This window comes from Coregonus clupeaformis, chromosome 10, assembly GCF_020615455.1.
Source record: "Coregonus clupeaformis isolate EN_2021a chromosome 10, ASM2061545v1, whole genome shotgun sequence".
Taxonomy (NCBI): domain Eukaryota; kingdom Metazoa; phylum Chordata; class Actinopteri; order Salmoniformes; family Salmonidae; genus Coregonus; species Coregonus clupeaformis.
This window is the reverse complement of record NC_059201.1, coordinates 62,799,598-62,813,876: the sequence shown is the minus strand read 5'-3', so window position 1 is coordinate 62,813,876 and position 14,279 is coordinate 62,799,598. Positions and strand designations below refer to the sequence as shown.

Below are 14,279 nucleotides of genomic sequence, written 5' to 3'. Positions count from 1 at the left end.
AAAACCACAGGCAAACTTTAGTAACATTCAGAGAACATTCTAAGAATGTTATTTAAAAACATACATTCCATTCTCAGAACGTGAAGAAAACTTGCCATAAAAACCACAACAAAACTTTATTAATGTTCAGAGAATGTTCTAAGACTGTTATTTAAAAAACATATACATTCCGTTCTCAACAAAACTCTTTCTATCCTCTATCTTGTTAAGTGTGTTGGCCGCACCCACTATTTGGCCACACCTGATCTTAATGAGTGCTTGTTTCCTTTGAAATGGGGTCTGTTTGAATAGACTAAAATGAACAGCTTTGTATGCGTAGAAATATATGATATGCTAACTCCATCCTGGTGGCGCAGTGGACTAATTCCATTGATAGAAAACATACAATTATTGGTTCGAATCTCACTGATGCCATGTCACAATAAAAATGAGTTTAAGGAAATGAATTTCCATGTGTCCTATCTGTGCTTGAAGTAAAACAAAAGTTAACCCAAAATAAGCTAGCAGTGTTAATTAAAGTTTTAAGGAAGTTATTCAAAAACCTCAAAATAACCTAGAATTTTCGTTCTTAGAGCGTTAATAAAACCTCCCAGGAAAGCTTTCAAGGAATCAGAGTAAAACGCTCTCAGAACCTCCCTGCAACCTAAAAATAAACATTCCCAGAACAGGCAAAATGTTCAGTTCTGTTCTCAGAACGCTAATAAAACATTCAGTCTTACCAGTCAGGAAATGTATGGTTTCATTCACACAACCAATGTGAAACCAAAAAAATAAGTTCCCACAACTTCCAAGGAACCAAATGTGCTAGCTAGGGCATCACAGTTATTGAAGTCAATACATTGCATCAGTGGTACACCTGCAGCACATAGTCTGCGGTAGAATAAATAGCTGTCCAAATGCATGTGAATAAAGTAGGTGAAGTTAAGACTAGAGACTGAATCCGATTGATATGGATGGTTTTTGGAAGGAGGGATCAAAGCAAGAGAGAGAAAGAGAAAGGAAAAGGAGAGAGGCTGAAAAGAAAGTGGGAGGGTTTTGTGTCTCGATTGTCTTGGACAGCTTGAGGCGATGGGGTTTATTTTAAACTCTTAATTCAGATAGATTGGATGGAGGCCAGTCGTGCGTGCGTTCTTGTAAGTGTTCTTGCGTGCGTTCGTGCGTGCACTTGAGTGGTTTTGTACATCTGTGTGCGCGCGCTTGTGTATGTGTGTGTGGCCGTGATAGCTGTGATGGATGGCCATCTGTGGTTTAATCAGATACATCTGAATATGCAAGCTAGCTAGCACAGTGCCTCAGACAGACAGCCATTTGCATTCCTGTCCAGCCCACCTGACCTGCACGGCTCTGTGTGTTTACCTGCTCATTAGGGGAGGAGGGTGTATGTGCGTGTGCATGCACGTGTCAGCGAACGCAAAGCACACATACACCGCCTTCAGAAAGTATTAGTACCCCTTGACTTATTCCACATTTTGTCGTGTCACAGCCTGAATTCAAAATGGATTCAATAAAAAAAAGAATCGCCCATCTACACACAATACCCCATAATGAAAAAGTGAAAACATGTTTTTAGAAATGTTTTCAAATTTATTGGAAATGAAATACAGAAATATCTAATTTACATAAGTATTCACAGCCCTTTGCTATGACACTCCAAATTGAGCTCAGGTGCATCCAATTTCCTTTGATCATCCTTGAGATGCCACTACAACTTGATTGGATTCAATTGTTTGGACATTATTAAGAAGGAAACACACCTGTCTATAAAAGGTCCCACAGTTGACAGTGCATGTCAGAGCAGAAACTATACCATGAATTCCAAGGAACTGTCCGTAGTTCTCCGAGATATCTCCGATATATCTGGGGAAGGGTATAAAACAATTTCTAGAACAATTTCTAGAGTGTTGAAAGTTTCCAAGAGCATAGTGGTCTCCATCATTGGGAAATAAATACAAATATGGAATTACCCAGACTCTGCCTAGAGCTGGCCGTCCGACCAAACTGAGCAACTGGGCAAGAAGGACCACTCTGACAGAACTACAGAGTTCCTTGGCTGATATGGGAGAACCTGCCAGAAGGACAACAGACTCTACAGCACTTCGCCAATCTGGGATTCATGGGAGAGTGGCCAGACGGAAGGCACTTCTGAGACAAAGGCACATGACAGCACGCCTGGAGTTTGCAAAAAGGCACATGAAAGACTGAGAACATAAGGCAAAAGATTCTGTGGTTTGATGAGACAGAAATGTAACTATTTGGCCTGAATGCAAAGCGCTATGTCTGGAGAAAACCAGGCACAGCTCTTCATCCGTCTAACACCATCCCTACCGTGAAGCATGGTGGTGGCAGCATCATGCTATGAGGATGCTTTTCAGCGGCAGGGACTGGGAGACTGGAAAGGATATATATATTTTTTATTTATTTCACCTTTATTTAACCAGGTAAGCAGTTGAGAACAAGTTCTAATTTACAACTGCGACCTGGCCAAGATAAAGCATAGCAGTGCGATAAAAACAACAACACAGAGTTACATATGGGGTAAAAAAACATAAAGTCAAAAAATACAACAGAAAATATATATACAGTGTGTGCAAATGTAGCAAGTTATGGAGGTAAGGCAATAAATAGGCTATAGAGCAAAATAATTACAATTAGTATTAACACTGGAATGCTAGATGTGCAAGAGATTATGTGCAAATAGAGATACTGGGGTGCAAAAGAGCAAAATAAATAACAATATAGGGATGAGGTAGTTGGGTGGGCTAATTTCAGATGGGCTGTGTACAGGTGCAGTGATCGGTAAGGTGCTCTGACAACTGATGCTTAAAGTTAGTGAGGGAGATAAGAGTCTCCAGCTTCAGAGATTTTTGCAATTCGTTCCAGTCATTGGCAGAAGAGAACTGGAAGGAATGGCGGCCAAAGGAGGTGTTGGCTTTGGGAATGACCAGTGAGATATACCTACTGGAGCGCAGACTACGGGTGGGTGCTGCTATGGTGACCAATGAGCTAAGATAAGGCGGGGATTTGCCTAGCAGTGATTTATAGATGGCCTGGAGCCAGTGGGTTTGACGACGAACATGTAGTGAGGACCAGCCAACAAGAGCGTACAGGTCACAGTGGTGGGTAGTGTATGGGGCTTTGGAGACAAAACGTGTTGGAGGCTATTTTGTAAATGACATCGCCGAAGTCAAGGATCTGTAGGATAGTCCGTTTTACGAGGGCATGTTTGGCAGCATGAGTGAAGGAGGCTTTGTTGCGAAATAGGAAGCCGATTCTAGATTTAACTTTGGATTGGAGATTCTTAATGTGAGTCTGGAAGGAGAGTTTACAGTCTAACCAGACACCTAGGTATTTGTAGTTGTCCACATACTCTAGGTCAGACCCGTCGAGAGTGGCGATTCTAGTCGGGTGGGCGGGTGCCAGTAGCGTTCGATTGAAGAGCATGCATTTAGTTTTACTAGTGTTTAAATTTTTTTATTATATATAAAAAAATATATGTATATAATTACAAAATAAAAACCAAAAAAAAACTAAAGTTACATTAATGTATGCACTCACTAACTGTAAGTCGCTCTGGATAAGAGCGTCTGCTAAATGACGTAAATGTAAATGTAAATGATTTAAGAGCAGTTGGAGGCTACTGAAGGAGTGTTGTATGGCATTGAAGCTCGTTTGGAGGTTTGTTAACACAGTGTCCAATGAAGGGCCAGATGTATACAAAATGGTGTCATCTGCGTAGAGGTGGATCTGAGAGTCACCAGCAGCAAGAGCGACATCATTGATATACACTGAGAAAAGAGTCGGCCCAAGAATTGAACCCTGTGGCACCCCCATAGAGACTGCCATAGGTCCAGACAACAGGCCCTCCGATTTGACACACTGAACTCTATCTGAGAAGTAGTTGGTGAACCAGTCGAGGCAGTCATTTGAGAAACCAAGGCTATTTAGTCTGCCAATAAGAATGCGGTGGTTGACAGAGTGGAAAGCCTTGGCCAGGTCGATGAAGACGGCTGCACAGTACTGTCTATTATCGATCGCGATTATAATATAGTTTAGGACCTTGAGCGTGGCTGAAGTGCACCCATGACCAGCTCGGAAACCGGATTGCAAAGCGGAGAAGGTACGGTGGGATTCGAAATGGTTGGTGATCTGTTTGTTAACTTGGCTTTCAAATACTTTCGAAAGGCAGGGCAGGATGGATATAGGTCTGTAACAGTTTGGATCTAGAGTGTCGCCCCCTTTGAAGAGGGGGATGACCGCGGCATCTTTCCAATCTCTGGGGATCTCAGACGTTACGAAAGAGAGGTTGAACAGACTAGTAATAGGGGTTGCGACAATTTTGGCGGCTAGTTTTAGAAAGAAAGGGTCCAGATTGTCTAGCCCAGCTGATTTGTAGGGGTCCAGATTTTGCAGCTCTTTCAGAACATCAGCTGTCTGAATTTGTGTGAAGGAGAAGCGGGGGGGGCATGGGCAAGTTGCAGCGGAGGGTGCAGAGTTGGTGGCCGGGGTAGTGGTAGCCAGGTGGAAAGCATGGCCGGCCGTAGCAAAATGCTTGTTGAAATTCTCGATTATTGTAGATTTATCGGTGGTGATAGTGTTTCCTAGCCTCAGTGCAGTGGGCAGCTGGGAGGAAGTGCTCTTATTCTCCATGGACTTTACAGTGTCCCAAAACTTTTTGGAGTTAGTGCTACAGGATGCAAATTTCTGTTTGAAAAAGTTAGCCTTTGCTTTCCTGACTGCTTGTGTATATTGGTTCCTAACTTCCCTGAAAAGTTGCATATCGCGGGGGCTATTTGATGCTAATGCAGTACGCCACAGGATGTTTTTGTGCTGGTCAAGGGCAGTCAAGTCTGAGGAGAACCAGGGGCTATATCTGTTCTTAGTTCTGTATTTTTTGAATGGGGCATGTTTATTTAAGATTGAGAGGAAATTACTTTTAAAGAACAACCAGGCATCCTCTACTGACGGAATGAGATCTATATCCATCCAGGATACCTGGGCCAGGTCAATTAGGAAGGCCTGCTCGCTAAAGTGTTTTAGGGAGCGTTTGACAGTGATGAGGGTGGTCGTTTGACCGCGGACCCGTTACGGACGCAGGCAATAAGGCAGTGATCGCTGAGATCCTGGTTGAAGACAGCGGAGGTGTATTTAGAGGGTAAGTTAGTCAGGATGATATCTATGAGGGTACCCATGTTTACGGATTTAGGGTTGTACCTGGTAGGTTCATTGATAATTTGCGTGAGATTGAGGGCATCTAGTTTGGATTGTAGGATGGCCGGGGTATTAAGCATATCCCAATTTAGGTCACCAAGCAGTACGAACTCTGAGGATAAATGGGGGGCAATCAATTCACAAATGGTGTCCAGGGCACAGCTGGGGGCTGAGGGGGGTCTGTAGCAAGCAGCAACAGTGAGAGACTTATTTCTGGAAAGGTGGATTTTTAGAAGTAGAAGCTCAAATTGTTTGGGCACAGACCTGGATAGTATGATAGAGCTCTGCAGGCTATCTCTACAGTAGATTGCAACTCCACCCCCTTTGGCAGTTCTATCTAGACGGAAAATGTCATAGTTGGGGATGGACATTTCAGAATTTTTGGTGGCCTTCCTAAGCCAGGATTCAGACACTGCTAGAACATCAGGGTTGGTGGAGTGTGCTAACGCAGTGAATAACTCAAACTTAGGAAGTAGACTTCTGATATTTACATGCAGGAAACCAAGGCTTTTGCGATTACAGAAGTCAGCAAATGATAGCGCCTGGGGAGTAGGAGTGATACTGAGGGCTGCAGGGCCTGGGTTAGCCTCTACATCACCGGAGGAACAGAGGAGGACTAGAATAAGGATACGGCTAAAGGCTTTAAGAACTGGTCTTCTAGTGCGTTGGGTACATAGAATAAAGGGGGCAGATTTCTGGGCATTGTAGAAAAGATTCAGGGCATTATGTAAAGACAACGATATGGAAGGATATGAGTAAAGTGGAGGTAAACCTAAGCGTTGGGTAACAATGAAAGAGATAGCATCACTGGAGGCACCAATTGAGTCGGTCTCCGCGTGTATGGGGGTGGGACAAAGGAGCTATCTAAGGCAGGTTTAGCTGGGCTGGGGGATCTACAGTGAAATAGTACAATTAGAAATAACCGAAACAACAATAAGCTAACCATATTGAGATGGGAGAGAGGCATAAAGCAATCACAGGTGTAATTTGAGAGAGCTAAGACAACAGCTGGTAATGACGACACAGTTTGGGCTGAGGCTAAACATAAACACGATGCGGTACCGTAAAAAGGAACAGTCCAGCAGACATCAGCTGTACAGCTGAGTTATCCTAAGGTCCGGTGAACAGCAATAGGATAGTTCGGAGGTAGTTCGGGGGCTGCTAAAGCACTAGCGAGCAAGAGGCCACGACTAGCGTGTGCTAGCGGGCCGGGGCTAGCAGATGGAATCTTCGTGGTCGACGTCATAACGGGAAGCCTGTTGAAACCACATCAGACGATTTCGTCGGCAGACCAGTCGTGTAGGATCGGCGGGGCTCCGTGTCAACACTAGGTGGTCCCGTCCGGTTGACAGAGAGGTAGATAGCCGGGAGATGGGCCTAGCTCAGGATGATTAGCCAGACCACAACGTCCATTTTGTTGCAGCTAGCTGGTAGCGATGAATCCGGAGTTAAAGGTCCAGTGATTCAGTGATTCCGGCAGAAAAACTGATATGTTCTGGGTCGATAACGCGCTGTGCAGACAGTGCAGACTGGCCGAATAATAGTCCAGACTAGAGCTGGCTGGTGGGTGGTGCAGGCCACGGACAATGGTGAAAAAACGCTAACGGTAGCTGATAGCAAGTAGCTAGTTAGCTGGCTACTCCCGTCCGGTAGACCTAGAGGTAGATATGAGCCTGGCTCTAGGCTAGCTCGAGGCTAACTGGTGCTTGCATTGGGGGCAGTGGTGATTAGCCAGACAGCAACATCCATTCGGTTGCGGCTAGCTAGTTGCGATCCGGTGATTAATGTCCAGTGATTAAATTATTCCCGCAGAAAAATCCAATGTTCTGGGTGAAATACCGCTAACTGTGGCTAATAGCAAGTAGCTAGTTAGCTGGCTAGCTAGTTTCAACTGGAGATTCTAGATAAAAGGTAAGTCAATAATAGAATCCGTTCCACATTGAGTGAGGCGGGTTGCAGGAAAGTATATTTTGTAGAAGGATGAAAAGTCTGATAGGGAAATATGTACGAAAAATACAAAAAAACAGGGTATTTACAGGCTATTTACAGACACACGACAAAAACAGGACTGCACTACTACGCCATCTTGGAGAGAACAATCAATGGGATAGAGGGAACAATGAATGGAGCCAAATACAGGCAAATCCTTGATGAGAACCTGCTTCAGAGTGCAAACAACTTTAAGACTGGGACGAAGATTTACGTTCCAACAGGACAATGACCCCAAGCATACAGCTAAAACAACGCTGGAATGGCTTCAGAACAAGAATGGGAAAGTCCTTGAGTGGCCCAGCCAAAGCCCAGACTTGAATCCCATTGAAAATCAGTGGAAAGACTTGAAGATTGCTGTTCACCGCCATTCCCCATCTAATTTAACAGAGCTTGAGAAAATCTGCAAGGAAGAATGGGAGAAAATCCCCAAATCCAGATGTGCAAAGCTGATACAGACATACACAAGACGACTCAAAGCTGTAATCGGCGCCAAAGGTGCTTCTACAAAGTATTGACTCAGGGGTGTGAATACTTTTGTAAATTATATATTTCATTTTCAATAAATTTGCTAAAATTTCAAAAAACATGTTTTCACTTTGTCATTATGGGGTATTGTGTGTACATGGGTGTGAAATAAAATATATTTAATCCATTTTGAATTCAGGCTGTAACACAACAAAATTTGGAATAAGTCAAGGGGTATAAATACTTTCTGAAGGCACTGTATGTCGCATGTGAACCTTCGTTCAAGTCGTCATACTGTGGGTGAACAATGTCAAACTAATCAGATAGCATTGAATAGAGTTCTGTGCTGTATACCCACTAATTGCGTGAAATCTCCTGACAAAGACAGGAATAATGAAGAAACTGATTGCAATAGAAAAAAATTGTAGTACCTTGCTTACGTTTCATTTACTGTCCATGTTAAGCCTTCATGGTCAGTGATGAGTCATAGTGACGTTGTGTCTCTCTATCTCTGTCTCGCTCTCTGTCTTGTCTCAGGTCGCTCTGGCATTTTGTTATTGTTGATGGCCATTGTGGCAGTTTTTGACTCAGCGTGTGGAGTTGTTTTCTATAATGGCTGGAGCCTTTCAACTAACCAGAGATCTCTGGTTAAACTGACAGCTAGCCTCCGCGTCCTGTCTGGGTTGGATTGATGTATTCTTAACGTCACAGGGGCTGAGTGCACTGAAACTATTTGCAGAGGAGAGCGTACGGCCTGGCTTGACCCTTAGGGAAAAACCACAAGATTTCACATGTAGAAAATCACATGATTTCACATGTGAAAACATGTTTTTGGAACACTTCTCATGTGAAAACAAAAATTAGTCATTATGATACACACACACAGTGCTTTTAACTTACACACTTTGACTACATTGTGTATGTTTATTGATACAGTAATTATTATTCAACGTGTCCTCACCTGGGATTTGAACTCACAACCTCTTGGTTCACTGCATTCCAATCTTTCTGCTATGACATTACGTCTGTCAATAACTGCTTTCACCTGTATTTCTACACTTTGGATCTCAGCTTTGTTAAAAAATACACTCAAGAAAAACTATTATATTTATCATAGTTATTCAGGAGTAATATTAAAACAGAATAAAATGCCCCACCAACATTATACAACTATATAGAAAACCCTAAAATTACTGAAATAAGTAAATGAAATCAATGATGAGAGAATAGTCAGATTAACTGATAACTAAACTGAACAAAAATATAAACGCAACATGCAACAATTTCAACGATTTTGCTGAGTTACAGTTCATATAAGGAAATCAGTCAATTGAAATAAATTCATTAGGCCCTAATCTATTGATTTCACATGACTGGGCAGGGGCGTAGCCATGGGTGGACCTGGGAAGGCATAGGCCCACCCACTTGGGAGCCAGGTCCACCCACAGAGGAGCCAGGCCCAGCCAATCAGAATGAGTATTTCCCCACAAAAGGGCTTTATTACAAACAGAAATACTCCTCAGTTTCATCAGCTTTCCAGGTGGCTGGTCTCAGACAATCCCGCAGGTGAAGAAGCCCGATGTGGAGGTCCTGGGCTGGCGTGGTTACAAGTGGCCTGCAGTTGTGAGGCCGGTTGGACGTACTGCAAAATTCTCTAAAACGACGTCGGAGTTGGCTTATGGTAGAGAAATTAACATTAAATTCTCTGGCAACAGCTCTTGCAGACATTCCTGCAGTCAGCATGCCAATTGCACACTCCCTCAAAACTTGAGACATCTGTGGCATTGTGTTGTGTGACAAAACTGCACATTTTAGAGTGGCCTTTTATTGTCCCCAGCACAAGGTGCACCTGTATAATTATCATGCTGTTTAATCAACTTATTGATATGCCACACCTGTCAGGTGGATGGATTATCTTAGCAAAGGATAAATGCTCACTAACAGGGATATAAACAAATTTGTGCACAAAATGTGAGTGAAATAAGCTTTTTTATGGAAAGTTTCTGGGATCTTTTATTTCAGCTCATGAAAAATGGGACCAACACTTTACGTTACGTTTATATTTTTGTTCAGTATAAAATAGCAGTGCATATGGCATTATCTTGCTAAGTGCAGAGATATATTATAGGTCATTGATATGACGTGTTTTATACAGGATTTGTTCATGTTTTTGATATTACGTGCTGCATATGATTTTGAGGATGAGGAAGGTCTGCGTGCCAAAGAAGGCTTGGGGGCCACTGATGTTAATCTTAGAATGAGTATGTGATGGAATGTCCTGACTGGGGTGCAAGATGATACTATTGTAGTTGGAAGTGACACCCAATAATGGTTGGCAACTGTTGGATGGAATTAGCTTGCAAAGCAGTATATAAACTGAGAGATTTTCTATGTATATCATTCAAATGACAAGTGGCAACTCACGTGCAGCTTGTCATGTTGAATCCAGTACCATATATTAAATACATGTATCAACTCTCCATCTAAGTATTCAAGTATCTTCTTGCATATTGAATTCCTTGATACCAGATAAACTCATCATAACAGTAATGAATGTGTAGGGGACTGCTACAGACTTTGTGGCACAGCAGGATAATCTATGCACCTCAACTCCAGACGTTGTGAGTTCAGATCCCAGGTGGGGTCATATTTTAAGTAAGCATTTCACTGTAATGTCTGCACCTGTTGTATTCGGCGCATGTGACCAATAAAATTTGATTTGATTTGATTTTAGCTGAACAGCGTACCGCTTACTTTAAAATCACAATTTTATTACTTTACTTAGAATAGTTTTGGATGGTTTGGGACAATCTGGGACCATTACGTGACGTCCTGACGACCGGTAAAACAAATGGTCCTCACCCTTATGGAAAAACCACATGAATTTCACGTGTTTCACATGTGAAGGAACATGTGATAACATGAAACTACGTATGTTACAACATGTGAACACGTGAAAACATGATCTTGTGAAATAAATGTGACACATGGGGATGCAAATATGAAACTACACACATGCAATTTCACTTACCCATGTTCTCACATGATTTCACATGTGAAATGTTATATGTGAAGTGTTCCAAAAACACATTTTTACATGTGAAATGCCTTTGAATGTGGTATTGTAGTAGGTGCCAGGCGCACCGGTTTGTGTCAAGAACTGCAACGCTGCTGGGTTGTTCACGCTCAACATTTTCCGTGTGTATCAAGAATGGTCCACCACCCAAAGGACATTCAGCCATCTTGACACAACTGTGGGAAGCGTTGGAGTCAACATGGGCCAGCATTCCTGTGGAACGCTTTCAACACCTTGTAGAGTCCATGCCCCCGACAAATTTAGGCTGTTCTGAGGGCAAAAGGGAGGGGTGCAACTCAAGATTAGGAAGTTGTTCCTAATGTTTGGTATACTCAGTGTATATGCCACTTAGCAGCAAACACTTTTATCCAATGCAACTTACAGTAGTGAGTCCCATACAGTGTTAGTATTTGATTTGAACCCACGACCTTAATGCTAGTGCCACGCTTTTAGCAACTGAGTCACAAAGGACCATCAACACACTAGACTTGCTGGCTTAGTCAGAAGGTAAGGTCCTTGGTTTTCACAGCAATGTGGATGAATGTGCACTCGCTCTGTCCCTGCCTCCCTGTCAACTCATTACCATTTAAATAGAACTTTGGCTACCTCTGAATTTTCTAAACATTGCACTAGCTAGCTTCAAGGATTTACAGAAAATAGGATGGGGTTTTACTTTAGAAACACAACATGCAAAGGCATTGTTTTGAACATTTTATTAGGATGGAACAAGCCTGCATACTGCGAGAATTAGATGGGGGGAGAGAGAGAGAGAGAGAGAGAGTCTGATTGGTGGTAAATTCAATGTTCCGACTGCTATCAACAGAGGATCCATCATAGTGAGGACTTGTGTGTATATATATGTGTGTGGGGGGGGAATCACTGTGTGTGTGAGAGAGAGAGTGGGAGCGAGAGACAGAATGATGGAGAGGAACATAATGTGGTGTGAGCCAAACAGTGGGTGGGTGAGAGTGGGCGAGCATTCGTTCAGAGGACAAAGAGAGAGAGAGACGAGGGGAAGGGAGCCAGGCTTATACTATTGATCCTCTCCTCTCCTCTGTCTGAGGGGGGGGGGGGCTTTCTATCTATATTAATGACGTGTCAGATGTATCTAGTAATTGACCTTTCATAGTGATGAGGGTTAATTCATTAACACTGTGTGTGGTGTAACTGTGGGTCTGGTGCTCGTCTACTGGTGGAGTTGTGCTATGCTGCTGCTATGCTGCTCATTACTGTAGAGTGGAGACTGGCGAGGCTTAACGTCATCCTTGATACAAGTCCTGTACTCACTACTCATAACAAGTAGCCTACTGTACTCATAGAGGCTATTACCAGGACATTACTCTCGCGTTGCCATACCTCTAAAATCACGTCGTTGTCACGCCTCCTTAAGCCTGGTTCGCGACGAAGCTACCAGGACTAGCTCTCATATGAAACCATCCTCCTCCTCCTAACCACCTTCTAACCTTGTCTGACTAATCCTTTACTCAGAGAAGAAGAGAGGAGGAGAAGTAAAGAGTCAAACATTCTGCCCTTACCCTCCCCTTCTTTTTTCTTCCCTCTTCAAGCAGTGGGAGAACGAGCAGCTCCACAGTCTGGAGGAGAGGGGTCGGTTGCTCCTCTCCCTGCAGTTCCTTCCCCCGCTAGACGCGGGCGAGGAGGGAGGAGGGGGGCGGAGAGGAGAGGGGTTGTGTGTCGGTGTGCAGCGCTGCGCTCACCTGGCCGCCATGGACGTCAACGGCTTCTCAGACCCCTACGTCAAAACGTAAGCGTGTGTCTGTCTTTGTGTTTGTGTGTGTCCACGTCAAAAACGATACAAATCAGACATGAGTTGTTACATCATGAAGGAAAGGCATTACTGCTACGGCTATATCTGTACGACTTAACTCATTTTAGTTTATAGGCCAAACAGTTCGGACACTACAGACGTTTTTGATGTCTCATGGTCTGACAAACCAGATGCGGAAGGCTCACATAGGCAGATGTGATGGATTGAAAACCTGATATCTCTAGTTTAAATTGATAGATTTTGGTTGGGATTTTTTTATTATGTTACTCAGATTGACGCACGGGTACGTCAATAGACTCTTAAAGAAATAAGAAATAGCAGTGAATCTCCTGTAACGTACTACAGAAAAACCAAGGATCACGGAGAAGATAATAGACTGTTAGATGTCATTGCAGGAAGTTGTTGTGAGACTAAGGGCTGGATTCAATCCGTATCACCGAAGATCCTCATAAAAATGTAAAGGTAATTTCCGATTGAGTCGACATGCAGCGTTTACTGTGAATGCAGTCTCCGCGAACGTGGGAACATAGCCTTTAACTGTCAATCACGCTATAAAGTGGATCTTCAGCACTACGGATTGAATAGAGCCCTATAGTCTTGAAAAAGGCCTCGCTGCCAAAACGTCAACACTAAACAATTATTAACAAGTGTAAACACCGCACACTAGAGATGACTGACAACCGACCTCGACTTTAGAAAAAAAAATATATTCTTAAACATCCGTTCTCCTTTCCATCCTAATATCTTCATTCTGGCTCTCAACGATGTCTGACTAGAAGGAGGGGGTTAGTTTTACTTCAGCTTTAGGCATTCTTATTCAAGCCAAGCAGGAATTAAGGAAGCTGGAGATTGAGAGGAGGGTATAAAAGACAAGTTAACAGTATAATATATCAAACGCAGCAAAGTCTTGTTGTCAAGAAAATTGGATAAGATGGGTGGTGAACCAGCCCTAATTGAGCCCAAATGCAGACAGAAGTAAAGTGTTCAAACCATGTGGCTGGCAGCATTGAAAATCAAAGAGAGAGAGAAAGAGCGAGGAAGCGAGAACGAGACAGAGAAAGAAGGTACTGGGTTTTCAGATGAAAGGAGAGGAGAGTTTGAATAGGTTAAAGAGTGAAGAGAGAGGAGTGAATATGGGTAGTAGAGATGACCTGGGCCTAGTTCCATTAGGATTCCTTTCACCTTCTCCTAACTCCTTCCTTTTTGGCATTGGTTGGTCGGGAAATCAATACAGTGGAAGCTTTTATTGTCCTGTTGGAAGGCTAGCTGGAGCATCACCATGTTACTTGAATCTAGACCAAATACAATTTCCAGTTCTATCAGATTTGGAAGCACCAAGAGACTGAAATTGAATGGGGCCCAAGAAGACCATCACTTGGTGTGGGTGGCAAGAGAGCATCAGTGTGATAAAGAGAAAGGAATAGAGCATGTTTCTCTTAAATGTAGCATTCATGTTCCTCTTAAATGTTTTCCTTGTGTCATCTAAATAAAATGTTCCAAAGCATTTATTCCTCCCTAGGCAAAATGGCACAGGAACAGACGAGAGCTCAGTTCACTATCGCCCCGCCCCCGCACACACACTCTGTCACACACACATGCATAGACTCTGTCACACACAGAAACACACACACACACACACACACTGTCACCCACACTCTGTCTCTCACACAGATCAAAGCTAAGTCTCTCACTGTGTGTGTGTGTTTTTTATGCAAGTGACAGTGTGTGTGTACAAGTACATGTTAGTGAGTA

The 14,279-nt window shown here is 43.1% G+C and overlaps 1 protein-coding gene across 2 annotated transcripts in view; it reads left to right on the top strand.

Moving 5' to 3' along the window:
- Nucleotides 1-14,279, top strand: part of LOC121551923 (double C2-like domain-containing protein alpha) — a 77,499-nt gene that overhangs the window by 60,484 nt on the left and 2,736 nt on the right. The window contains exon 8 of one of the 2 annotated variants that reach the window (XM_041864603.2): nt 12,310-12,503. In XM_041864603.2, the coding sequence (XP_041720537.2) occupies nt 12,310-12,503 (194 nt within the window). Of the gene's footprint in view, nt 1-12,306; nt 12,504-14,279 lie in introns of both variants that reach the window. The other variant, XM_045223302.1, reaches the window with a different exon arrangement.